We start from the raw sequence: 26,929 nt of genomic DNA on the forward strand, positions 1-26,929 counted from the left end.
ACCCCGTTTTGTCCTTTTGAATCTCAGTCGTCCATCAAGACCCATCCAACGGCCCTAAAGCTAACCCCATTTTACATTCAACTGTCTGAAACCCCCTCCCCCCCCCCCCCCCAAAGCCCAAAAGAGACCAGTTCATTTCCCCATTTTCATTCCCTCTCATCTCTTTCACTCGAACCCTAGCCGCCTCAAGACCCTTTGCCGCCGCCGCCGCTTCAAACAACCCCAATCTCCCTCAAATTCACACCCCACAGTACTCACATCCTCCTAATCCCTAACATTGATCAATTGCTTTTGTCAAGAGCAATTGATTAATGTAAGTTTTAGCTCATTTCGGAACCATCGGAATCCGGCCGAACCTCGTTGAAATCGCGTCAATTGAATCGTCTTTTCTTCCATAGGTACACCCTCACCCTTTTTATCTTATTCTTTTGTTGATTTTGTTTGTTGAAAGCAGAAGATTTTTTTTAATTGCATGTGGTTTGTCTGACCTAGTTTAATTGAATCAGTTTTGCTCATAAATTAGCTAAATAATTGTAGGCTTGCATTTAGTTAGTAATAACCTGTTTTTAATTTACCTTATCAAAAAAAAAAAAAGTTAGTAATCACCTGTTTGAATGTCAGCATGCTTAGGTTAATATTGAAAATGTTTTAGCTTTCTGAATAATTATTTGATTTAGTTCTACTTGAAGTTTAATCGATTAATTAGGTTATGGTTTAAAATACGCATGTGCTTAATTGATAGGTCAACTAGTTTGCTGATTGTGATTAATTTGTAATTGATAGCTTAATTTCAATTTAGATTAATTAGTTATTGTTTAGTAAATGTTGATTCTATGGGATAAAAGAGGACAGTAAGTTGAGGTAAAGGCACTAGTTGGTATTAATTGGAACTTTAGTGGGGTAAATGAAATAGAAAATTAGGGAATCTTTCTTTTAGCCGATGGAAGGTTCTAGAAGAGCTTGGAAGGGGTTAAACTGCAGTAAATCAGAGGTCTAAAGGGGTTAATTTCATAAGTTAAGGGGATGAGAAAAATAGGAAAAGAATAGATGATGGACAACTGTCCAAATTGGTTAAGAAAAGATGCTAAAAATAAGAAAAAATATCTGAAAAGGACAGCTGTCCAATTCAGTTGAAAAGATGCCAATTCCCTGATTTTTATGGAGCTGGCCGAATACTCTCTCATTCTCTCATAGGGCACACATATTCCCTATATAAAGCACCCCTGCATATTCATTTTAGAGAATGGACTCTCTGCAGAAATTTCAGACTCTTTTTCTTCATTTTTCACACTGATTTTTAAAAGATAACACTCTGAAAATTCCATCAAGGTTTTCACAAGTTGTTCTCTGTTTTGATTTGCTATTCAACTTCTGTTTTCTTCAAAATTGCATAGAGTTGTTGAAAAAATCCGTTGTTGTCACTCTGCTGTTTAGCTAAGACTTGAGGCTGTTCTTCTGTTTCCTGCTATTGATCTTGCTGAATTCATCTCGTGTTGTTTTTCTTAGCCTTTATTTGGCAAAAGTTCAGCTTGTTTACGAGTTTAGGTACACATCTCACACCTGTACCTCTGTTTTGATTTGCTATGAAATGTTGGTTATTCTTTAAAGTTATTTGCTGTGATTATGTAAACTGACTGTTTGTTCTGTTTTGAACATGAATGGATGTTAGTTTTGATATGTTTAAGACTTACAACCTGTTAAGGACAGATGGTCTCCATAGCAATTTCGTGACTAGAATTGTAGCTGATTTCACATGTTTAGTTGGATCTCAACCTATATATCTCATTGTCAAATACATGCTGCCTATATTTGAGTATTAACTACTGAAATCTGAACTTGCTTTTGTATTCTGATAAATTAAAGTCTAATACTGGATTTGAAGGTCAATAATGGTGGATCTGGCCACAGGTTGGTTTGATTTGCCATTTAAGGCTCGAGTGAAGTTTCATCTCTGTCGGATCTTTGTTGTTTGGGTTTGTTATTCATTAAGCATCAGTTAGAGTTGTGATCATAGTGAAGGTTAACCAAAGCTGTATTCTTTAATGGAGGATGGATGTTGTAATTTTAAGCATAAGATGATGTATTCCATAATTGACAGTGTATTTGCTTAGGTGAGTGTTCGTGTAAATTATAATTGTTTAAATTGATAGAAGTTCAATTGTTCAAACCATTTATTTATTTTGTTAAGCTATAATACTGCCATTCAGTGGTTGAGTGATTTTGTAAATACAAGGCATATATAGGGATTTTCAGAAGTTCTGAGCCTAATTATTCGTGATTCTTCAAATAGCCGTTTTCCAAACTTATGGGTCTCAAATGATGGAATAATTAACTGACGTCCGAATTCAGCGATGCGTACGTCAATTTACCTTCTGTCCACAACGTTTCTCCATAATTCTTTTGACCTTGCAATATACCTCAAAGCAGTATTAGGAATTAAACAGCTCTTAAATATTCGAAGTTTGCTTTAGCGCGATTAATAAATCATCGTGACTATGGGTACGAATCCCGTGGCATGGTCACGATAAGTAAATTCCAACTCAAGTGCGCGTTTCACGCGACTTGACCGCAACTTCAAATAATAATTAAAATAAACGTGTTGTGAATCACGGGTATGCTTCACGTGGCGTGATTCGTAATATGTACAAAAATAAACGTGCGCAACATTGCGGCTTGTTCAAATAAATTCCATAGTTTCTAACAACAATTAAAATTAATTAAAAATGGTTAAAAGTAAAAAAATACAAAATAGGTTTTAAACATGTAATAAATCAGATAATTAGGTCAATTATTAATAGTTGAGCGACCGTGCTAAAACCACGGAATTCGGGAATGCGTAACACCTTCTCCCGGGTTAACATAAATTCTTTTCCGGTCTTTTGATTTTCGCGGACTTTAAAACAGAGTCAACTTCCTCGATTTGGGATTTTAAAAATAAACCGTTCTCTTGGGACACCATAATAATTATCTCAAGTGACGACTCTAAATTAAATAAATAATCTCATTTCGATTAATGTCATCATTCACCGAGTTTTAAACTGTGTGCCAACTTCGCCTTAGGGATTTCTCGGTTATAGTTAAAATGGTGATAGTATCATTTAGTGAGTTCATTTATGAGAATGGCCTCTAAAGCTTCAAGAAGAAATTTTATTGGGGTCTTTTTAGTACCTTCCGAGTCTTTCTCTCCATAGTTAAATATCGCCATAGTTTGACATGTTTGTTTGATGAAGTATTTATTGGTCAGCATGGAATTGAGTTATATGCTACAACAACAGTTATTTCTCAATCTTAAACAAGTTGGGGTATGTTATATGAATTCTCACCGATCATGTTTCTCAATTTAAATTTATATCAGGCTAACTTTCACATACAAAATAATAAATAAATGAATAAATGAAGTGAATGCATTGTGAATTAAGCAGCGACAGTATAACATTCGGATACAACTTTTCCGTACTGGAATAATGCAATGAACAGCACAAACTAATAATTTTTATTTTGAATGATCCATATTCAGTATGCTCCAGAAATTTGTCTCACAGTTGTGCAGTTGAAGCCCTGTTTAAAATGACTGAATGGAGATGATTCTTGTTCAACTTTCTCCTGTGATGATTGCTTCCCCTGCATGAGCATAAGTTGCTTCAGTTTAATTTTTATACATTGACAGTGTAAAAGTTCACCTAAAAGATGACTACAGATACCCGTCTATAATAAGTGGGATTAGTTCTTGGAAAATAAGATAGATTACATGTTGCACATATTAAAATACACTAAAAGGCAGCCCGGTGCACAAAGGATCGCGCATTCACGCAGGGTTCGGAGAAGGGCCGCACCCCAAGGGGTTGTGATGTAGGCAGCCTACCCTGATTCAAGCATCAGTGGTTAATTCCACTGCTCGAACCCGTAACCTATAGGTCACACGGAGACAGCTTGACCGTTGCTCCAAGGCTCCCCTTCCATGTTAAAATACACTGATAGCGTAAAAGTTTTTTATACTGTCAGTCTATATAAGTTAATTCCACATTGCTTATTTAGATCAAGGCGAACTAGAATAGGCTGATTGATCTAGTAGAAGGGTGAATTAGCAAACATACTTGAACATCAAACACCATTATATATAAAGACTGAAGCATAGAATATGAGAAATGTGGAAGTGAAACAAGCTTTTAAGCTAGAATCTGTTCAAGTTTAATGAGAAAGAGATCATACTGACCAGTACTGGTTGTGTAACACGAAAGAGTCGATTTTAACTTTCTTTCCATCGTCATTTCTGTTCCAATGGTATAATGCATGTGTTTTGTTCTTAATCTCTAGCGTAGAATGGCCATAACTTGCTTCGCGGAATGCAGAATAATCTGGTTGAGGATCTCTAAATCTGCACAGATAAACAAATGAATATATAGTTCAAGGGCAATTCAAGAAGTTAAGATATAGTTCAAAACATAAGTAAAATAATTAATCCACAAAGCATAAGCTTACTTTGAAGCAAGTCCTTCTTGATTTCCTCCATCACCAACTGTTATGTAAACAGGAGCTGCTTTATCTGGTATGGGATAAGGATCACCACTCGAGACGTTATAGTGTATATTTGATACGCGATACTGAAAAAAGAGAAAACGTTTAGCAAATCTCAACAGCATAGCTATCACAAGGCAGAAAAGTTGAATATCGTACCAACACAAGATAGCGTAAAGTGAAATAACTTACTGATCGTTCATAGGCGTGGACATGGCCGGCAAAGATTACATCAACTTTGTGTTCAACGAACCATCCTTCGAAAACGGATCTCATACTTTCCCCCTCCATAAAATGGGCTACATTACTGTTGTAGATAGGAACATGCATAAGAACTATAAGCCAAGGAGTTTTCTCTCTGTCCACATTTTTCAATTCCTCTCTCAGCCACTTCCATTGTGGTGTATATTTTACTGCATGATTAGAGACACAAAAGATTAAGTAGCTATATGATAAAAAGGGCAGCCTGGTGCACAAAGCATCTCGTGTTCACGCAAGGTCCCGGGAAGGGCCGCATCGTAAGGGGTATGATGTAAGCAACCTACCCTAATACAAGCATCAGTAGCTAAGCTGATTCCACGGCTCGAACCCGTGACTTATATGTCACACTGAGACAACTTTACCGTTGCTCCAAAGCTCTTCTTACTAAGTAGCTATATGATAAAAAGAGAAATACATATGTGAAATGATGCTTACAACCACAACCAGAAAAGAAGAGCAAGAAGCATTATTCCATGTCTATAAACTTCAAAATTTGGGGCCTAAAGTTTCTTGCTTCACGTTGAAGAAACTCAAGAATCAAGACAATGAAATGGGAAAAACAAATTACCGAAAGGAGAATAGGTTGATAGCACAATTATGTGAGCAGATGCCCTCCTAATAGCATACCAAAGTGGGCTAATGCTTTTTGAAGCTTGATAAGGTGTAGGATATCTGTACAGATATGACTTGAATGGAGTTACTTCCCCCTATGGATAATTGAAAAAGAAAACAGTCAAATTTTAAACATTATTGATATGAGGCATAAGCACTTGACACGTTTGAATCAGACATGAATAAGGAAGAATTGGTCCTAAGTAGAATATAGCAGGAAACAACATTATGTTAAACATCTGAACTTGAGCTGTGTTGCAGAACTTTACCATATACGGCATATATTCTATCTCATGATTCCCGGCTGACCAAATCCAAGGTTGATATGCTGCACTTTGTTCAACAAAGCGGCCCCATGTATCCCAACGGATACCAACATCACCATACTTATATCTGTCCGCGTAAGAGAGATCTCCTACAAATAAGACGCTCTTCGCTCCACTATTCATGTAATGCTGAAGAGTTGAAAGAGAATTATATGTTTGTCCTAGATCACCTGAAAGAAGAGTTGCTTCATTGGATTGTTGAATTCTTATTGTCATAACTATTAGCAATCTTTCAGACTGTCATGTTGAATAACTCTAACAATATAAAAACAACAACAACAAACCCAGTGAGTTCCCACAAGTGGGGTTTGGGGAGGGTAGTGTATACGCAGACCTTACCCGTACCCTGATGGGCAGAGACGTTGTTTTTGATAGACCCTCGGCTAAAGACAATATAAACATCACAATGCGGTAAAGTACAACAATCTTTCAGAAAGCGGATAAAGGTAACGGAATATAAACTACTTACCTATGATTCCAAATTTGTATGAAGCATCTGGATCAACCTTTGGAGGAGTTTCAAACCAGAACTTTCGAGCAGAGTCACCATCTCCAATTTCATAGTAATACTTTCTGTCATACTGAAACGAACGTAAAAATAATTTGTCAAACTAGATAGAAAATGGAGGATATCATTTAAGACATCATGGAACTACACTGTCAGATGTAAAAACTCAACTATATGCTTTTTTCTAATATAGTTGTGTTATGTATAAAAAAGGGCAGCCCGGTGCACAAGCATCCCGCGTTCACATAGGATCTAGGGACGGGCCGTACTGCAAGGGTATGATGTAGACAACCTACCCTAATGCAAGCACTAGTGGTTGCTTCCACGGTTCGAACCCATGACCAATAGGTTACACGGAGACAGTTGTGTGACGTATATGACCCTTAAATGAAGAGATGACATCGTGATTCTTTCGTCTTCCAAAACTATAAAACCGAGAATTCTAATTACCTGAAGGCCATCAAGAAAGCACTGATGTATATAGCCAGACGTGTAGTTGTAAAATGTGTAATTTGTTACTGAACCCTCAGCTGTAAACTCAGATTTTCCTTCAGATAATCCGTAACGTACTTGACTAGGCCCCGGTTTATCAGGTGTAATCCATGAAATTAGAACAGCCTTCCCTTCATAATCAGCCTGTGTGATATGCACCTATTGTAGAATGAAGTAATTATTAGCATTTTAGAACTTTAGCATGAAAAAAACCTGCACTTTATATACAGTAGTCAAAAAGCGAACCTGGAATTCTATCTTCTTATTATCTTTGAACATATGAGCAGAAACAGAACATTGCACTTGAAGATTATGATTATAGTTGATGTTACAATGTTGTTTATCATGTAATTTCTCATTCTTTTGGATAGTGTTTATAGGCAACTTTGCAATTTGAAGACCAAATACTATCTATTCAATTTAGTCATGGTTTGAAAGCATTCAATTATGTAATACTAATTGACTTTGAAATTATTCTACCTAAAAGTTATATATGCTGCTCATATCCTTCAAAAATACCGTCAGGTGTGTGTCAGATCCTTCAAAAATTCGGCAGCATTTTGGAGGATTCGAGCAACATAGTCTAGAAATCTGTCTAAATACTTCAGGGGTTCCAATTTCTATGCAATTTCTATACCATTACTAATTCGGTTTCATTGTAAACAACAACAACAACAACAACAACAACAACAACAACAACAACCCAGTGGAATCCCACAAGTAGGGTCTGAGGAGGGTAGTGTGTACGCAGACCTTACCCCTATCCGGGTAGGTAGATCGACTGTTTTCGATAGACCCTCGGCTCAAAGAAAATGAAAGGAAATCATGCTACTCGAATTGAATTATCTCGAGTTCTTGAACAGGTTACAAAAAGAAAATTACACGCACTCAAAATTATGTCAAAGTTAAAGTAACTTACTTGTTGTGGAGCATTATAACCCTTAGGAACAGCAAAGACTTCATTGTCAAGAGGAATATCGACAGATGGCCACTCATTACGAATAAATGAACTCGTTAAACCAGCATTCCCGTTGTCTATCAGTATAAAGACGGACAACGAAAAGATGAGATGAAGCAACATTGACTCCTCAAAGGTAGTTCTCGATATGATTATCAGTGAGACAAGAATCCAGTAACGCCAATTACTGATTCACTGCAACCAGAAATAACCAATGTAGTATATAATCAGAAGCAGAACTTTAGAAGGCAAATCTTATACTTTTTTTTTTTTTACTTTTTAAACGAATCGGAGCGACAAAGGGCTGAATCTTAATGGATCGTGGCAGCAAGGCCACTCTGTCACTTATAATACCCCGTCGCGTATTAGGCAAATCTTATACTAAAGAAGAAAAAACTAAAGTATACGATTGGATGAACATATATCTATGTCTATAGAAAAAAGCATAATCGATCAAATCCGTCGATGTTCTATGAGGAAACGAGGGTGATACTAGAACTCAAGCCCTATCGAGCATATTAATGGAATCCGATACATATATCAGTTAATAAAAAGAATAGAAGAAGCTTGTACTGTGTCACTTAAGTTATATAGGAATTCCAGAGACCAACATTTATTTCCATTTCAGAGGATATTCCAGTTTTGGACATATAATTACTTGATTCCTCAGATTACTAGAAGAAAAAAAAAACAAAAAAACATGTCATATTCATAAGATTCTTTAGTCATTGTCTATATGAAAACTAACTTAGTGAATTCTTATGAACATACTCATTACCCTATTCCTCTTCTTCCTATTTCTGATCAAAGTCCCTCCTCTACCTATTGAAACAACTAACAAAAGAATGTAAAAGGAAAAAAGAAGAAATGACATACATGAAATAGAATTTTAATGACATCACAAGCACATGTTTAAAGTTTACTCATTCTTATCTATAACAAATATCTATGCAATAAGGTCACTCTATAACGGAATAAAAATAGTGGTTAATATGCTATTACATATTAAATTATACTAATAGTATGCATTTTTTTGAATATATAAGTTAAATCCAAGAATGTGCATTAGAACAATAAGAAAGTGATATAAAAGAGTTTACCTGGAAATTAAGCTGAAATAAGTAGCTAGAGAGTGAAATATTATTGGCAAGTTGTTGTAGCTGTGTGGAGTTGTTGGTATTAGCATTCAGTGTATTGCTTGTTTGATGACTAAGCTTTGAGTATAAGTAATAAATGATGAGTAGGAAACGTAAAAATAGCAACAGGAAATGGCGCAAGATTGGATCAAGATATGTTGTCTCAGTCAATAATTAAAATTATGGGACTATAGTTATGGGTTTGTTTATTATCAACTTATCATGATAGATTATAGATAGCGTTATGAGAATGTCAGAACAATCTTTCACGTGCCTTGGAAGTTTTTTTATTTCTTTGTTTATTTGTTACAGTATTTTTTAATGTTACCCATGCCAACTAATAAAAAGGGCAGCCCGGTAAGCCCCAGCTATGCGCGAGGTCCTTTCAAACTTAAAGATATGAGGTTTATTTTGATTTTTGGCTTGCCTAGTATTGCGATAGGCTCCATCGCGACATGTGAGATTTGGGTCGTGACAAGTACTTTACATGAAAACTCACACGCAAAGTATTTATATATATATATATATATATATATATATATATATATATATATATATATATATATATATATATATATATATATATATATATATATATATATATATATTGCATCTGATCTAGCTCAGCCCCCGACCGTGGTGTCCGGATAAACTTGAGGTTAGAATAAATTATTTAACTCTTTTTTGTGGCAAAAGAAAAAATTGGCAGGTCGGCTGAAAATAATTATTCGCTTGCCAAAAGCTGTATAAAATATGTATATTTTTGTGTATAATACACATATATATATACAAAAAATATAGTAGTCTATTTTATCGGCTATTATTTTTTAGAGCGGCTAAAAATATATCTCCTTTTTTTTTTGTTCACTTTCTTAGAATATGAATCTTGATATTCTATAGTTTTTACTAGCTACAGTCAAACCTCTCTATAACAGTCTCGTTTGTTCCGAATATTTTTGAATGTTATAGCGAAGTATTGTTATAAATAACATATATTATAACAAAACATGAAAATTGGTTTCGCAAAAACTTAGCTTTTATAGGAAAGCGTTAATGGGATTCTCGTAGTTCGATTGAATACACCCTTTGTAAAGTAAGTTTGGTGGGAAGTTTCCTAACGTGGTTTCTTCAGTGAAGTACTCTGACAATATAGTTTTCTCTTGTAAGCAACCATTTGTTTCCTGGAGATAGTTTAATTATATTTTATGTATTAATTTAAATTTTGTCTTCATTAAATCTCATTTTACTATATACCGTTGGCAGATTTAATATGTAAACAGTGAGTGCACAAGGATTCAATAATTTTGGACTTCGAACTATATATATCGAAGCTTATTTAAAGAGAAATTATAATATGCATTTTTTAATAGAAACGCCAATTTAGCTTTAAATCTTGAATCTACCTTTTTTTTTTTTTTTTTTGATTTCTCACCCGGTGTTCGGTACCCGAATTAGAACCCGACTATATTCGGATTCAAGCCGCGTAGGACCCATTCGGGAGTAACGCTCATAAGAAAAATCAAATTATGGTGGATGTCTACTCTTCCTCCATGATCTTCTCAAATGCTTAATGACATATTCAATGACATATTTCTATGCTTAATGACATATTCAATGACATATTTTTCTTCACTTTTCATGCCTATATAACGGTCTTGTAATAGATAAGAAAATACACACAATTGAAGAAGAAAATCTCTTCCTTCTCTCTATCTCTATTTCTTGTTCATGTTTTACTAAATTGCTTTTATTTCATAATAAAATATCTTGTTCATGTTTTACTAAATTGCTTTTATTTTATAACACGTTATCAGCACGAATTGCTCATTTCATGATCTTCTACATCAAGACTATGTAAATTATAAGCAGACAATGAGATCAAGTACAATGAAAAATGTCTTGGATGATAATACAAAGATAAGTTTTACATCCATCTAAACCCATTCATACTTTCATATCTTTGCATTAACTTTATGTGCAGTATTTAGTTAAAATATTTTTTTTAATTGTATCCACTGAAATAAAGAACTGAAAAGGTATGTCTTTATTTGCTACATCTCTTATAGGATAAATATAATATTCCAACGTATATATATGTTCTTACCTTTTACATACTATGATAGATAATTATTAAGATAATTTAATAATAGTATTTTTACCATCACATGATGTATTTCATTGAAAGCAAAATTATCAAATATGTAGGCGATTTTACAGTACCTTGCAAATTTGGCATTGGAATATACAATCAATATAAACTCATTATAGTTATAATTTATAATAGTCACAGTTATGCATTAAGCCTTAAATATTTTTGCTGGAAACATAAGGCTCATTCCTCCGTATTGGATTTTTTTGGTGAAGTTCTTATAGTCTTTGAAATATAAGTAGTTATAGGTTATCTGCACCTTTCCCCTAATTAATTTATTAAAATGTAAAAGTGATTGTATCATTTAAAAAAAAATGGCATATATCCTAACTAGCATTTTTGTTGCAGAGGAACTGTTTCAAGATTGAAATAGTTATATATGTCTTCTTGAAAGTTAATTTACTTATGTCTATAATTATGAAGTAATAATATTTTAAAGGCTCGAGTGCGAGTCCTAGTGAATTTTGGCCTATTATGCCAAAGATTGAGGGTAAGACGATGGGTTCAAGTCCCAACGCACTATGTTGATGAAAAGACGTTGGATTCAAGTTCCAACACATTATGGCCTAGCATGTCTTTATATGGGTAAGGCATTGGGTTTGAGTCCTAATGCACCATATTGATAATAATAATAATAACTAAAGAAAAATAATGTATTTTTCATGAAAAAGCATGAAGCTTGTCCCACTTGATTTATATATTTTATGAAAAAGCATGAAGCTTGTCCCACTTGATTTGCTCCATTCTTGAAGTGAATGTGATAGCAATGCATGATAAGTCTAAATAAATACAAGTGGTTGAAAAATGAATGTGGGCGTGCGAAAGGCCAAAATAATAATAGTTATCACTATGGTAATTATAAAAAGGGAGAACAAGACAATGTTTACCATCAAATGGGTATAAAAAATAAAATAAAGCACATTGTATGATTATACTCTATTCTTTGAAGAGAATGTGACTTGTGATAAACATTGAGAATGCATACTCATTCTTGAAAGTGAATGTGAAAATATATATGTGATAAAGATTATGCATAATAATGTACTTGTGCATAATTGGATAAATACTACAACTTACCTCTAAGGGAGGTTTGAGACAAAGAAAGATAATGAATATTATTGTGTAGTTACATGAATATATCATTGGTCGTATACATGTGATACGCCAAATATTTTGTCAAGCCTTATGAAAGTTATTAAAAGCAAAATTAAAGCAAGAAATTATTTTGCTTATGATGATTTTGAACATGACAATTATTATGATATGATTCTTTTTGTGAAGGAGACATTCATCATATGGATGGTGTGACAAAAGATCTTGTAGTACAAAAGCAGTTAAGAGATCTGAAAGAACTAATTTGTTACTACCCGAATGAATGAAATTGTTCATGACATTAATCTTGTAGTAAGTCTCAAAAGAATTATTTTGATTTACGAATATATTAGCCAAAGTGGTTGGCATATTGAGACTATAAATGAAAAGAAGATTGAATATCTTTATATTACTATAATCATACTGGGTAAATATGAAAGGTTACCTGACTTTTCTTCTATTTGTACTACACAAGTATAAGCATGATGATGCAATCACAAGCCACAAGTAAACTAGAGGTTTACTGAAATAAATATTAGTTGGCATGACCGGTTGACCATCTCGGTTCAATTATGATGCGAAAAAATTAATTGAGAATTATATTGGCATATATTGAAGAAATATAAGATTTTTCAAGAATTTTCTTGTGCTGCTTATTCTCATGATATACCAGTTAAGGTTGGGATTGAATCCCTTGATTTATGGAACGAATAAAAGATGATAAATATATGGGCCCAGTCACCTTTCATGTGGACCGTTTACTATTATATGATTTTAATAGATGCATCTATTCTATGGTCACATGTGCATTTGTTATCAACTTGCAGTTTGGCTTTTGCAAGATTGATTTCTCAAATTATTAGAGCACAATTCCAGAATATAAATTATGATGATTTATCTTGATAATACTGGTTTAAATCCAAGTTGGTTTAGCAGAAATTGTATGCCTCCAATTATATCTAAACCATTGGTTATGAGAACAAAATTGCCAAAATAAATTTTGGTATGTGATGTATTATTTAATATACAACATCACTTGAACGCATCTAGCCAAGTTATGATAAGTTCTTCCTATCACAATCGGTTCAGGGTCAGAAACCAAATAATTTCCATCTAGAAATATGAATGTGCTATATGATTTAATTGTTCCACCACAATGCACAAAGATGGATCCCCAAATAAGGCTAGTGATATTTGTTGGTGATCCTAACAATAGGGGGAGAAAATGGGCAGCTGAAAAAGTAATGCATGTAATGAATTATTATGAGTACATCTAGATGCTCGTGCGAGAAAATGTGAACTTGAAGTTCAAGTGATAATTCATTTGCAAAATATTTCCAGGCGTATTTGCTGACCCAAAACTAAATATCATATTCAGCTGCTAATGCTCCAAATAAAATAAAGTTCATAATGAATAGAGTCTATGGCATGCATGAAGCATAATAGACTAATCGATTCCAAAAATAAAACTCCTTGAAGAAGGAGAGGAGCAAATGTTCAAGATGATCATAATAAGGAGGCAAGTGCTCTAGAAGAGCACCACGACATAACACTTCATAAGACCTCATGGGAGAGGCTCAGGTACCTGAAGATAATAAGATAAAGAGATCTCAATAAGTTATGTCTTTATTGAGTAATAATAGAACCGATATAAAATGATCGTTGACGATATTGTTAATATAATGTAGCGCTCAATATTATTAATATTGACGAGGATCTTGAGCTCAAATCTGTCATGAAATTTGAACAGATAAATGATTGGCCAAATAAAAAATACGCAATAAAAATTAATTTCACCTTAAAAATATGAAGTTAGACGGATAGTCCCAACATCTGAAAGTATAAAGCCAGTGGAGGTATAAATGTGTTCTTGTGCGGAAAAAAAAGGTCAAGTCGATAAACATAAAGACGACTTGTGTCACAAGAAAATTTGTAAATATCCCGGCATTGATTATATAGAGACATGTTCTCCTGTAGTGGATGTCGCCATTTCAGATTTTAATCTGGTAATACAAGAAAAACGTGATATGCGTATAATGGAAATCATTGAAGGATTTAAATTGTTCTGAAGCATATTAAGGTTTCCAAGAAATTTATTAAATAAAGCTTCAAAAATTCTTATACGGATTGAAACAATCAGGGCGCATATGGTATAATCGCCTGAGTGAGTACCTGTTGAAAGAAGGGTACAAGAATGATTCAATTTGTCCTTGTGTCTTTATAAAAAGATCTGGATCTAAATTTGTTATAATCACCATGTATGTTGATGATTTAAATATCATTGGAACTCCTAAGGAGCTTCCTAAAGCAGTAGACTAATTAAAGAAAGAATTTGAAATGAAAGATCTCGGAAATATAAAATTTTGTCTTGGTCTACAAATTGAGTATATGAAAGATGGAATTTTTGTCCATCAACTAGCATACACTAAAATGATTTTAAAGTGATTATATATGGATAAAGCACATCCATTCCGACCTCATGAAAATAATGAAGAGCTTCTTGGTCCCGAAGTACCATATCTTAGTGCAATTGGTGCACTAATATATCTTTCTAACATTACAAGGTCTGACATAACTTTTTCAGTTAATGTCTTAACAAGATATAACTATGCTCCTACAAGGAGACATTAGAATGGAATCAAACACATATTGCAGTATCTAAAAGGGACTACCGATATGAGATTATTTTATGGCAATGATTGCAGTCCTGATCTTGTTAGTTATGCCGATGCTGGGTATTTATATGACCCACACAAGGCTCGATCTCAAATATGCTATGTGTTTACATATGGAGACACTGACATATCTTGGCGATCGACTAAACAATCAATCGTGGCTACTTCATTTAATCATGCTGAGATAATTGCTATTTATGAAGCAAGTCGAGAATGTGTATGGTTGAGGTCTATAATACATCTTATTCGAGACAAATGTGGTTTGAAGTGTGACAAACTACCCACAATTTTGTATGAAGACAATGCAGTATGCATAGCCCAATTGAAAGGAGGATTCATAAAGGAGATAGGACAAAGTAAATTTCACCAAAGTTATTTTTCACACATGATCTTCAAAAGAATGGTGATATCAATGTGCAACAGATCCGTTCAAGTGATAATATGGCTGATCTGTTCACCAAATCTCTACCGACGTCAACCTTCAAGAAACTAGTATACAAGATTGGGATGCGAAGGCTCAAGGATGTGAATTGATGCTCTCATCAGGGGGAGTTAATACGCGTTGTACTCTTTTTTCCTTATAAGGTTTTGTCCCACTGGTTTTCCTTGCAAGGTTTTTAACGAGGCAACCAAAAGGCGTATTTCTAAACATGTGTACTCTTTTTCCTTCACTAGGATTTTTTTTTCCATAAGGTTTTTTTTCCTAATAAAGTTTTAACGAGGCACATTATCTATGGACATCCAAGGGGGAGTGTTATAAGAAAAATCAAATTATGGTGGATGTCTACTCTTTCTCCATGACTTCTCAAATGCTTAATGACATATTCAATGATATATTTCAAATGCTTAATGACATATTCAATGACATATTTCTATGCTTAATGACATATTCAATGACATATTTTTCTTCACTTTTCATGCCTATATAAAGGCCTTGTAATAGATAAGAAAATACACACAATTGAAGAAGAAAATCTCTTCCTTCTCTCTATCTCTATTTCTTGTTCATGTTTTACTAAATTGCTTTTATTTCATAACAAAATGTCTTGTTCATGTTTTACTAAATTGCTTTTATTTTATAACAGTTTTCTCTTTTAAGCAACCATTTGTTTCCCGGAGATAGTTTAATTATATTTTATGTATTAATTTAAATTTTGTCTTCATTAAATCTCATTTTACTATATACCGTTGGCGGATTTAATATGTAAACAGTGAGAGCACATGGATTCAATAATTTTGGACTTCGAACTATATATATCGAAGCTTATTTAAAGAGAAATTATAATATGCATTTTTTAATAGAAACGCCAATTTAGTTTTAAATCTTGAATCTACTCTTTTTTTTCTTTTTCTTTTTGATTTCTTACCCGGTATTCGGTATCCGCATTGGAGCCCGACTATATCTGGATTCAAACCGCGTAGGGCCCATTCGGGAGTAATGCTCCCTACCAAAGATTTTTCCATACCCAAAAATCTACCTCTCACTTGATCATCAAAAGGCATTCTCAAAATCTTCCTAATTAAACTTAAAAATTAAGGGAAAGGCCAATATTTATAGATAACAAGTTGAGGAAATTGAATTTAATTGTCGCCTTTGCTAATTTATTCCTGATGGTCACCTTAGTTAAAAAAAAGATTCTGCAATTTCATAAATTACAAAAAAAAAAAAAAAAAAAAACGAAAAAAATAAATTAAAGTTTAATAAAAATTCTGCAATTCCTCATTCCCTTTCCGTGTTTTTCCATTTCTCTACAAACATATGTAAACCTTCAATTTCTCCTCAAAAATATTTTATAAATGTTACAACAAAATAACAACAACATCCCGGACTCCCGGTAGAATCTCACTAATGGGGTCTTACGTTATAAAAATATTCAATTGCCAAAATACAAGGACAGTTTATGACTTGGTCCAATTTTCAGTAATTGGTATTTACATAGAAAACATCAATGTTTTAATAACCGAAAAATCCCACCGTGACATGCACCTAACTCACACATCACACGTTGTGCTATTACCACAAAGTCAAAGCATTGGTGGCTAATAAAGATACATATAACTAACAATGATTTAAGTGTAAATCTTATGTTAAAAGCACATTTCAACATTACTTTGAAGTTTGATTGCCTCTTGTGAGAGTATTTCAATCACATTAAATACCATTAGGAACAATATAACAGAATATTTGAAGATAAAAAATTAGGCCATATAAATTACATAAAATTGAACTTCAGTTCATGTCAAATACATAGAACATTCAGTTTCCATTAATCATCTGGGAAACCAAGATATCTATTAATAAGTTTAGCAACTGGCTTTGCATCACCTGGTTGATATGGAACAAGAGACCCCGGATCCATATCCGAGATAGTCTTGTATAACGTTTGTGGACGAGCACAATACAAATGCTTTCTCTCAGCCAGTTCTTCTGCGAGCTCGCTTTGATGGTTGTCCATTAGATCCTCATTGACTACAACTATTAACGGTTTGCCCAGCCGTAATGTCTCAAATATGCTCCCTGAACCTGCAGCACATCGAATGTGTGGTTACATAACCTTACCTGTTTAATCCATTTTCTACGGTCTGTAGTTGGTCTGAATCAAAGTTCTCAAAGCATGCACGGCTTATTTTGATGGTGGTGGTTTCTGGACCAGCTTGAGCGTACCTCGACTATTTCACTGGATACCTGCTACCTCCCACCAGCAGTAACTCTGTCCCCTACGGCTTACCGATGGGAAGAAATCAGCTATTGACCTAAAAGAATGCACGTTGAAGTTCTATAATGACCAGTTATTTCCCTATCTTCACAACATGCCACCTCAAAACAAAGTGCAGAAACTTTCACCAATCACGTCTTCTGAGAATCTGAGGCCAATAGCAGCGGTAAACATTTGCAAAGAACTGAGCAGAGGTTGATGTTAAATCCCATCATGAGATAGTCGGCTTAAGGGAAACGGTTTCCACACCTTAGGAAGTTTGATTTCTCCTACGTTTCTAAGTAAGTTATCATGAGCATTGGAACAGCATGGAAATGTTCAATTGTCTCAACGAGAGAAAGCTAGCTAACTCTGGGTTTTGGCATCTGCAACTAACATGTTCGTTATTTCTTTTGTATTGCTTCGTATAACACTACAACTATTATCTGGATCTATGAACTAATTCCCTAGTCAGAGCAAATATATAGCCATTTCAATCCAACAACGATATATAGCTATCTGCTCTGATCTGGTTAGAGGGGGGAGTAAAGGAAGAAAAATAAAGGAGACTGTGAAAGCCAAAGATAGAAGAAAGTACCAAAGAAATATACTAAAATGTATAAAGCTCTAATGGTACTTGTCTGCCTTTGGTATCAGTAGGATGCTCCCAGGCACGCTTCCCGAGACTCTTCTCTCCCTTCTTCTTCCTAAGACTACACCACCCCCACCAAGAGCCAAGCTTCCCACGTCCAAACCCCAGTGAAGTTATCCGGCAAACGACCCCTCACGCGCGGCCAACTCGCGGGCTTTTCCGGCGAGATCTCAGCTACGCGCCGGCGCGTGTGGCTTTTTCCAGCGACTTTTCAAACTTTTTTCTTCAGACAGCCTCCTCTCGAGGATTTTTCGAGCCTTCCTGCTTCGGTATCACCAAATTCCGACGTCTTTTTCTTTTTCCGGCCATTAAACATCAGATTCCGGCGGAATCTAACATTTCTTTCTTCTAAATCAGTATTCACCCACTGTGATTACTACCAAACCTCCTTTTTTCACATAACCTAAGCAAAAGTTAACACTAATATGGGAGAAAATAGGATATACTTCAATGCCGGCTTCAAATCTTTCGATATCACCAGATGGAATTCCAACAAAGACATATGGTTTGAATGGGTGGAGAGAAATCGCAATATGATGAGACGCTCATCCATGGGCAGAAAGACAATGGAATGGATTTGCTACGTACTTAAAGAAGCAAAGATCACAAGAATTTAGTAAAGAGATGAAAAAATAAGGACCAACTGACTGAATATTTCTGTACTAGGAAATTCAATACCCATGGAAGGTATATGAGTATTTTGTCATTAAAGGGAGAAGGAAGATCAGTCATTATTATCCCAGAGTTGGCCTCGAATGCAGGCTGGAAAGACATAGCATTTAAGATAGAAAGATTCACTTATTATGCCCCCAAGCTGAATGTCACAGTACCATCCAGAAACACGGTGGATAACTACCCTTATGTCAAAGCAGTTAAGGAGAGTAAATGGCAATCCAATACTCTCCGAGAGGCAGATGTCAGTACAAAAAAAATAGATATCTCTATTTTGGAACCACCCGGAATTGAGGACACTGGTTTGCTGAAAAGATGCATTATTGGGTACTTTGGGAAGGAAATCACTGAGAGACCCACATTAGCAGACATAAGGCGATGGGCTACTGTGTCATGGAACAAAGCCTTTGGGGTCAACATGTATGAGATGACTGGTAACATGTTTCTATTCGAATTTCCGAATAGATACATGGCTGAGCAGATTCTTCAAGGAGAATGGAGATGGAAAAAGTTCAAGTTTCATCTGGAATGGTGGAACTACAGTGTTGGCTGCATACCAAACTCTCAAATTGTGAAAACTTGCTGGATTAGAGCCATGGGGATTCCCCTACATCTGTGGTCACAAAAGATCTTCAAAGAAATAGGAGATCTCTGCGGGGGATGGATAGCTACTGAAGAAGAAACTGATCTCAAAAACCATCTCAAGTGGGCCAGAGTTCAAATTGCTGGTGATGGCAGAAAGATACCTAATGAGATCGTGATTGAAAGAGAAAGGATCAGATTTTTCATTCCAATATGGGCTGAAAAACAGGCAAGATTTGAACGGAAGTCGTCGGAAAACCTAGACAGCGTCGGAGAAGATAAAGAAACGAAACTCACAAGAGACCAGTGGACAAAGGAACCCTATAAGCAACTAATGGATAAGGGCAGACAAACAACTATAGATGTGATGGGCGAGAACGTGGGGTGTACTGTATTGCAAATTAAAAATAAGGGAAAGGCACGTGTGCAACACATGCAAGGTCCAAGTTTTAATACAATTGATCTGGACCTTAATGATCCAAATACTGAGATGAAATTAAATGGGCCTGATTCTGCAGCCCAGGTCATTTTTAATGACCTTTTACGTGAGCCCACTGAAGAAAAAAGAATGACGCCTTTTATTGAGGAACTGAGCAACGCCTCTTGCTCGAAAATCCAAGAAACCAACACAGGGGATCCAATTCCCACTGCAAACCTCGAAATTATGGCACATGCAATAACACACATGAATTGCGACCAGCCAGAATGTGTAGCAGAGACAAGAAAATTGGGTCAGAAGGCAGGGGGGATACTGTATGCATGAAAATGGGGGAAGATCAAGTTAATACCAGATTGGAGCACCAACAACAGTTATGTCACCTCAATTCTGATCAAAATTGGGAGGTGGAGGAGGCTACTCCTCTCTCAGTACAACACCACAATTCAGTAATGGAAAAAGAGATGGACGCGACACTTTTAATCCATTTTCTACCGTCTCTAGTTGGTCTGAATCAAAGTTCTCAAAGCATGCACGGCTTATTTTGATGATGGTGGTTTCTGGACCAGCTTGAGCGCACCTCGACTATATACCTGCTACCTCCCACCAACAGTAACTCTGTCTCCTACGGCTTACAGATGGGATGAAATCAGCTATTGACCTAAAAGAATGCACGTTGAAGTTCTATAATGACCAGTTATTTTCCTATCTTCACAACATGCCACCTCAAAACAAAGTGCAGAAACTTTCACCAATCACGTCTTCTGAGAATCTGAGGCCAATAGCAGCGGTAAACATTTGCAAAGAACTGAGCAGAGGTTGATGTTAAATCCCATCATGAGATAGTCGGCTTAAGGGAAACGGTTTCCACACCTTAGGAAGTTTGATTTCTCCTACGTTTCTAAGTAAGTTATCATGAGCATTGGAACAGCATGGAAATGTTCAACTGTCTCAACGAGAGAAAGCTAGCTAACTCTGGGTTTTGGCATCTGCAACTAACATGTTCGTTATTTCTTTTGTATTGCTTCGTACAACACTACAACTATTATCTGGATCTATGAACTAATTCCCTAGTCAGAGCAAATATATAGCCATTTCAATCCAACAACGATATATAGCTAACTGCTCTGATCTGGTTAGAGGGGGGAGTAAAGGAAGAAAAATAAAGGAGACTGTGAAAGCCAAAGATAGAAGAAAGTAACAAAGAAATATACTAAAATGTATAAAGCTACATTTGTCGTCAACCATGAATTACCTGCATGGCTGATAACAAGTGATGCTGACTTCAAGTAGTCAGCTATGCTTGATGAAAATGTGAAGTAGTCCAGAGCTGGGGAACCATTATCAGCAGTCGACTGGAAAAATTACAGCAAGATATAAAAGACCAGGGACAAATGAGAATTTAGCAGGCAAACGAATGGTCAGTGATGGAGTAAATTTTGCACAGGTAGTTAGATATACATGTGAGTGAGCGAGTGTGTGCAAGAGTTCAGTAGAAGGCTCAAAAGCGATTTCATTTAAGATTGAAATAAAGCTTAACAAAAAAAGCCAGTCCATTGGAAAGGAAACTTTGGCCATCACAATCGAAGTGATAAACAGTATGAAGCCAACAAGCACATATTATACAGGTATTTACCTAATTACTTGCAGCCAATCAGTTCAAATCCAAACATCAAACAATATGGTCCTTAAGTTTAATAAGATGCTAGCACCCACAAGAACCCAAATGTAATGCCACGTCACACTTTCCCAATCTATCCTTTGTATTGTCCTTCATAGAGAAAATTGAGACTCGGTAACCACATGTATGATCTCAACTTCTTAAATACTTAATTTCACTAAATCCATTTTCAGTGACTACATAGATTAAAGCAACATATCCAAGCATATCCGAACAGAAATTCTTCACCAGAACCTTCAATTTGCAGAGCAGGCCTACCCATAATTTGCACACACATAACTTCTTCTGCTGTGATGTGCAAAATTTATTGTTGGACAGAGTTAAGATCCCGTAGCTCAGAATTTTCAAGACAAGTTACGCTTTCCTTTTTTCTGAAGATCTAAATTACCATTTAAAAAACATATCATCGTCCTTGGTCCACTCTCAGTCTTGCATCTGAGAAGAACCCTAAACTTTCTTCGCAGCAAGAAAAAAAGAAAAACAAACAGAGATTATTTCCATAATCCTGGTAAAACCAGTAATTCTGCATCTTTCTCAACTATCGCTAACTCATACTACTCCGTTCCATTTCACGTGGCACTACTTTCTTATTAGTCCGTTCTAAAAAGAATGAAACTTTTCTATAATTGGAAACCATTTAACTTTAAATTTCTAATTTTACCCTTGATGACATGGTTTTATAGCCACAAAAATCTCATGGCATGTTTAAGACCACGCCTTTTAGCTGATTGATGAGTGTCAAAGATAGACGTGTCACACCACATGAAGAAAGCTGTCAAGCATTGAATGAAGGGAGGGTGGCTCGGGCAAGGTTATCGGAGCATGTCCAGCAAGCTTCAAAGGTCTTTCTTTATACTTAAATCTCTGTGCCTTGTCAAACTATATCACAACAACAACAACAAGAAGCCCAGTGAAATCTCACTGGGTCTGGGGAGGGTAAAGTGTACGCAAACCTTATCCCTATCTAATGAAGATAGAGAGGTTGTTTTCGAAAGATACTCGGCTCAAAAGAAGTGAAAATGAAGCAATAAACAAATAGTTGCAACAACAAGGTAATTAGATATGGGCACATATGGAGATACGTGCAACAACAAATATCTAAGAATACGACACTATAAAAATAGATTCAGTCTTGTCGGAAATAGTGACACAATGTGAAATAGCAGGGGGCTAGGCATAGCAAAATACAAGACTAGTACTAATACTACTGGGATGCCTAGACGAAACACTAGACTGCCTGCCAACCCACAACCCTAAGCCTCGACCTCCACACCCTCTTATCAAGGGTAATGTCCTCCGTAAGCTGAAGTAGCGCCACGTCCTGCCTAATCACCTCACCCCATTACTTCTTAGGCCTCCCTCTACCCCTCCTCAGACCCGCCATGGTCAACCTCTCACACCTCCTAACCGGGCCATCAGGGTCTCTCCTCTTCACATGCCCGAACCATCTCAGCCTCGATTCCCACAACTTATCTTCTGTAGGAGCCACACCCACCTTGTCCCTAATATACTCGTTCTTAATCTTATCTCTCTTGGGGTGCCCACACATCCATCTCAACATCCTCATTTCCTCTAATGTCAAAATATATCACATAAATTAAAATGGGAGGGAGTAGTTCTTTCACATAATTAGCCAACTCAAGTTTTTTTTTTTTCCCTCCTTTTTGCTAAAATCAAGGAGATAGGAGACAGCTTCTTTTTGGATCTAAAACTAGAGCAGAAACCGAAAAGCTGAAACTTTTACTACAAATGTATTTACAGGAAAAAACAAATATACATAGAAATGTAAAATTACCTTTGTGGGAATGTACGATCCACGCCCCATTTGAATCAAAATATCAGTGTAACCTTTCTTGAATAATTCATTCTTAACTTCTGCGGTATCCACTGCTCTTACTAATGCATCAAAACAAGTTGTTCCTACCGTCACAAAAACTAATCTCTTCTCCACCGTTTGGTGATTTTCAAGATTCATTTAAGAACACTACAATTAACATATGAAATATATTAGAATAATTATTAAAGATTGAATTTTTACTGCTCAAATGCAAGGTATATATCAGGATAACTATTAAAGATTAATTTTTTACTGCTCAAATGCAATTAACATTTGGTAAATATAATAATAACTATCAAAGATTGAATTTTTACAGCTCAAATGCAATTAACATATGGTATAAATTAGAAATTAGAATAACTATTAAAGATTGAGTTTTTACTGCTCAAATGCAATTAACAAATGGTATAAATTAGAATAACTATTAAAGATTGAGTTTTTACTGCTCAAATGCAATTAACATATGGTATATATTAGAATAACTATCAAACATTGATTTTTTACTGCTCAAATGCAGTTAACTTATGGTATATATTAGAATAACTATTAAACATTGAATTTCTACTGCTCAAATGCAATTTAGTGTAACATCACAATTTCAAGATAATATTAACCTGTAATAATCACAATGAAATATGGAAGAAAAACAGTACTATAATCCAATTTTTTTCTCTAAAATTGGAGATTATTGTAAAAAAAAAAAAAAGGTAAAATTTTGTAAAGAGTATGATGTAGAAACTCACAATTTGATTTCGTCGGAGAAACTGAACGGTGAAGAGAAGCTGAAACCGTTTGCGTCCATTTGATGTTTATTTGGGCCTGCGGGGCCATGGACTTTTAAGTTATAGAAGAATTAGAAAGAATTAACCCAAATAGCGGTGAATGTATAATATATGCATAATTTATGTATTATATGTGTATAGTTATGTATAATTTTTATATATGGCTAGAAAAAGTAAACAATGAATATAATCGACTATTTGTGTAAAGATCCCGTAGTTATATCGGCTCTAATTTTTTAAAAATAATTAACCCAAATAGCCGCTCATTCAACCATTTATACTAAAAATAGCTTATATGTGTATAATATATGTATAATTCATATATATTATGTATATAATTGGGTATAATTATTGTATAATCTAAATACATCAGATAGAGAAATAAACAGTGAATACGATCTGCTATTTGTGCAAAGATCTTTTTATTTTTATTTTCAGAAGGCTTCATATTTCCTTTTTGATTTGATTCATAGAGTATATCAAATAAATTGTATATTTGTATATATAATTTTATACAAATTAATCTAAGGTGAGAAATTAGTTAAAAATCTCAAAAATCTTATACATGAAAAATCTCTACATGTGCTATATACAACCGGCCTAGAAGAGATTAGACGCAATGAAACTCGGTATCTTACTTTTAATCAACTTATTTTTAATATTTATCTAACCTTAGTCATTTTAAACTTCGTTTTTAAAGGAACCTGCATTATAATAGTAATAACAGTTCTGCTTTTTTTCTAATAAGTAGTAAGAAAAGTATGCCGTATACCGCCTTCATATGTATCATTAGGAGTGAATTTGTTTGCCAAGGGCTTTATTTTTCCATAGCGCTATTTAATCTTGGTCTTATTGAACCGTTCATATTGCCTATATTTACCTATTTCTAAGTCGTCTCCTCAGGACGTGTGTCGTCATGAAGATAATCAACATGATGATCTTCTCTTTTAGCATCATTGTTATTACCAGCAACAAGCTCAGCATCAGTCGGTATCGGAGGATGAGTGAAAAATAAAGAATACTCGTTAGTTAAACTGTTTATTGAAGTATCATCTGCATTGTCCTGAACCAAATGAGCTACATACTGAATATCATCTTAAAAATCATACTCCCCTCCTCCAACATTAAAAATATCAATGAGAAAAACTATCATCAATCCTATGAAGTCTACCCTCAAGATCAATCGAAGCAGGAGGGGAAGAGTGGGCGGTGTAGAAAGTGAAGACAAATCAAGCTCATTAGTTGACCCGTGTGTGAAGTACCAGGTGGATTCTTCTAAGTCAGAGGAGCTAAATTCTGAAGATCACTCTCATCCCACTGGTCACGGAGCATTTGAATGAAGAGATACATAGAATCCCGATGCTAATTGTTTTTTCTTTTCTTTCTATGCTTTTATATTCTCTCCATACTGATCTGTAAAATTAATGGAAGGAGTTGTTCCACTCCTCGACTTTCTTATGATTTTATCTTTGCTTGAACTTCCATCAACTGAATGCCGAGCTGGACATTGTACCTTCATTCATTCTAGAGTTCTTTTCTTTCTAAACGTATGCAAATGAAAGTGTCAGCATGTTTTTCCAAGTTGCAAATGAGACCTTTTAAAATCCTCGTTATTTTGGAACCGTTTATAAGAAGTATGCTCAAACTACAAAGAGATCAAACCATGTTTAGCATTAATGTGAATCTAGGAAAAAAACTAGAAAAAAAAAGTTTATCATTAACCTTAAATTTCTCTTCCAATAAAAATTCAGCTGATTTAGTTGTATCGTGGCTGAATGATTTCATAAGCTTAGTCCACCCCAGCACAGGGAACCTAATTTACATCTAAAAATTATCGTCGAGCAATGACTTTGTTATTTTGAGGAGGTGCTCCATCTCAAATATCTACAAAGAAAAGCAACAAAAAAAAAAGTAATATGTACAATAAAATAGACACATACAATACAAAGGAGAAAACACCCAAAATAATCACTTATTTGTTATTGGAGCCTCCACATAATATATATATAAGAGATTATCTTAAGTCTCAAAAAGATAATTTTTTTACCGAACTTGCACGGAATTTTTCACCCTTTTGTATTTGCAAACACCTGAACCTCATGCAAAACTATTTATGATGTTGCTATCCATGTGCTCCAATGTGTATGAAAAATCTAATATTACCTCAAATTTTGACAATCCAAGGCAAACTATATAACCTATAATATTAAGGTAATACGCGCTAATAATTTATATATTTTTTTCATCTTCAGGAAAAGATTCAAATTTCTTCTGCAACCACTTTTCTGTTGCATAAAGAGAAACTTTCTCTCCTCCATTCAAGGTACAATAACAACAACAACAATAACAACAACCCAGTGGAATCTCACAAATGGGGTCTGGGGAGGATAGTGTGTACGCAAACCATCTACTAGATTCTAAAATGTGATTTCCATGTTCAATTTTTGCACGTGTAGATGACTCTAACTAGCATGGAATTAAGATATAATTGTAACACATTGACAGAAAAATAAGAAATGTTCAACTAAATAATAGAGGTCAAGAAGCTACTACCAATTCGAATTTTTGGCACATGATTTGAATTGCGACACTTGATTATTAAGTTGTCCGTTTGAGGACGTTTAAATGTAGGGGCGGAGGTAATAGCCGAGCTATGGGTTCGGTCGAACCTAAAAGTTTTTGCTCAAATAATGCATTTTGTGTTAAGAAATTTATTAAATATGTACAAATATTAAATTATAACCCAGTCATTAACACTTGAAGCAAAGTTGTCGTTCTAAAATTCAGAACTCATAAAGTAAAAATCAGGCTTTGCCTTTGATTAAATATAACAATTTGCTCTCATTGGTGTCTCGATCACCCATAGC

At 34.9% G+C, this 26,929-nt stretch overlaps 2 protein-coding genes and 1 long non-coding RNA gene across 5 annotated transcripts; 1 reads left to right on the plus strand and 2 right to left on the minus strand.

Moving 5' to 3' along the window:
• Positions 1–116: 116 nt before the first annotated feature.
• Positions 117–2,170, plus strand: LOC107831493 (uncharacterized). The gene is made up of 2 exons (XR_001658382.2): positions 117–398; positions 1,883–2,170. It is a non-coding gene; the product is annotated as an uncharacterized LOC107831493 (long non-coding RNA).
• A 1,214-nt stretch (positions 2,171–3,384) lies between these two features.
• On the minus strand, positions 3,385–8,909 carry LOC107831494 (bifunctional purple acid phosphatase 26). 3 transcript variants are annotated; one of them, XM_016659259.2, is made up of 10 exons: positions 8,773–8,909; positions 7,634–7,867; positions 6,673–6,873; positions 6,184–6,295; positions 5,658–5,884; positions 5,345–5,483; positions 4,708–4,928; positions 4,480–4,601; positions 4,214–4,375; positions 3,385–3,621 (listed from the first exon to the last, which is right to left on the minus strand). In XM_016659259.2, exons 2-10 carry the CDS (start codon positions 7,793–7,795, stop codon positions 3,537–3,539), a joined length of 1,431 nt encoding a protein of 476 aa, XP_016514745.2. In that variant the 5' UTR covers positions 7,796–7,867; positions 8,773–8,909; the 3' UTR covers positions 3,385–3,536. The 3 variants fall into 3 exon arrangements, with proteins under 3 accessions (XP_016514745.2, XP_016514747.2, XP_016514748.2); XM_016659261.2 differs by lacking the exon at positions 8,773–8,909 and adding an exon at positions 8,549–8,760; XM_016659262.2 differs by lacking the exon at positions 8,773–8,909 and adding an exon at positions 8,451–8,576.
• A 7,951-nt stretch (positions 8,910–16,860) lies between these two features.
• LOC142175487 (uncharacterized) lies at positions 16,861–24,126 on the minus strand. The gene is made up of 4 exons (XM_075242345.1): positions 24,024–24,126; positions 23,239–23,427; positions 21,018–21,117; positions 16,861–17,248 (listed from the first exon to the last, which is right to left on the minus strand). Exons 2-4 carry the CDS (start codon positions 23,416–23,418, stop codon positions 16,992–16,994), a joined length of 537 nt encoding a protein of 178 aa, XP_075098446.1. The 5' UTR covers positions 23,419–23,427; positions 24,024–24,126; the 3' UTR covers positions 16,861–16,991.
• Between the last annotated feature and the right edge of the window lie 2,803 nt (positions 24,127–26,929).

The sequence above is a fragment of the Nicotiana tabacum genome, chromosome 21 (genome assembly GCF_000715075.1).
Source record: "Nicotiana tabacum cultivar K326 chromosome 21, ASM71507v2, whole genome shotgun sequence".
NCBI classification, from domain to species: domain Eukaryota; kingdom Viridiplantae; phylum Streptophyta; class Magnoliopsida; order Solanales; family Solanaceae; genus Nicotiana; species Nicotiana tabacum.

Bases quoted from the DNA above. Each gene is read 5' to 3' on its own strand.
- LOC142175487 (XM_075242345.1), bottom strand. From the start codon at position 23,418: ATGAATCTTGAAAATCACCAAACGGTGGAGAAGAGATTAGTTTTTGTG. The intron at 21,118-23,238 runs GTAATTTTACAT...TAATTTTTCCAG, and splicing joins GATCGTACATTCCCACAAAG to TCGACTGCTGATAATGGTTC. The intron at 17,249-21,017 runs GTAATTCATGGT...GATGTGCTGCAG, and splicing joins ACTTGTTATCAGCCATGCAG to GTTCAGGGAGCATATTTGAG.
- LOC107831494 (XM_016659259.2), bottom strand. From the start codon at position 7,795: ATGTTGCTTCATCTCATCTTTTCGTTGTCCGTCTTTATACTGATAGAC. The intron at 6,296-6,672 runs GTAATTAGAATT...CGTTCGTTTCAG, and splicing joins GCTTTCTTGATGGCCTTCAG to TATGACAGAAAGTATTACTA. The intron at 3,622-4,213 runs GTCAGTATGATC...ATGCTCATGCAG, and splicing joins GTGTTACACAACCAGTACTG to GGGAAGCAATCATCACAGGA.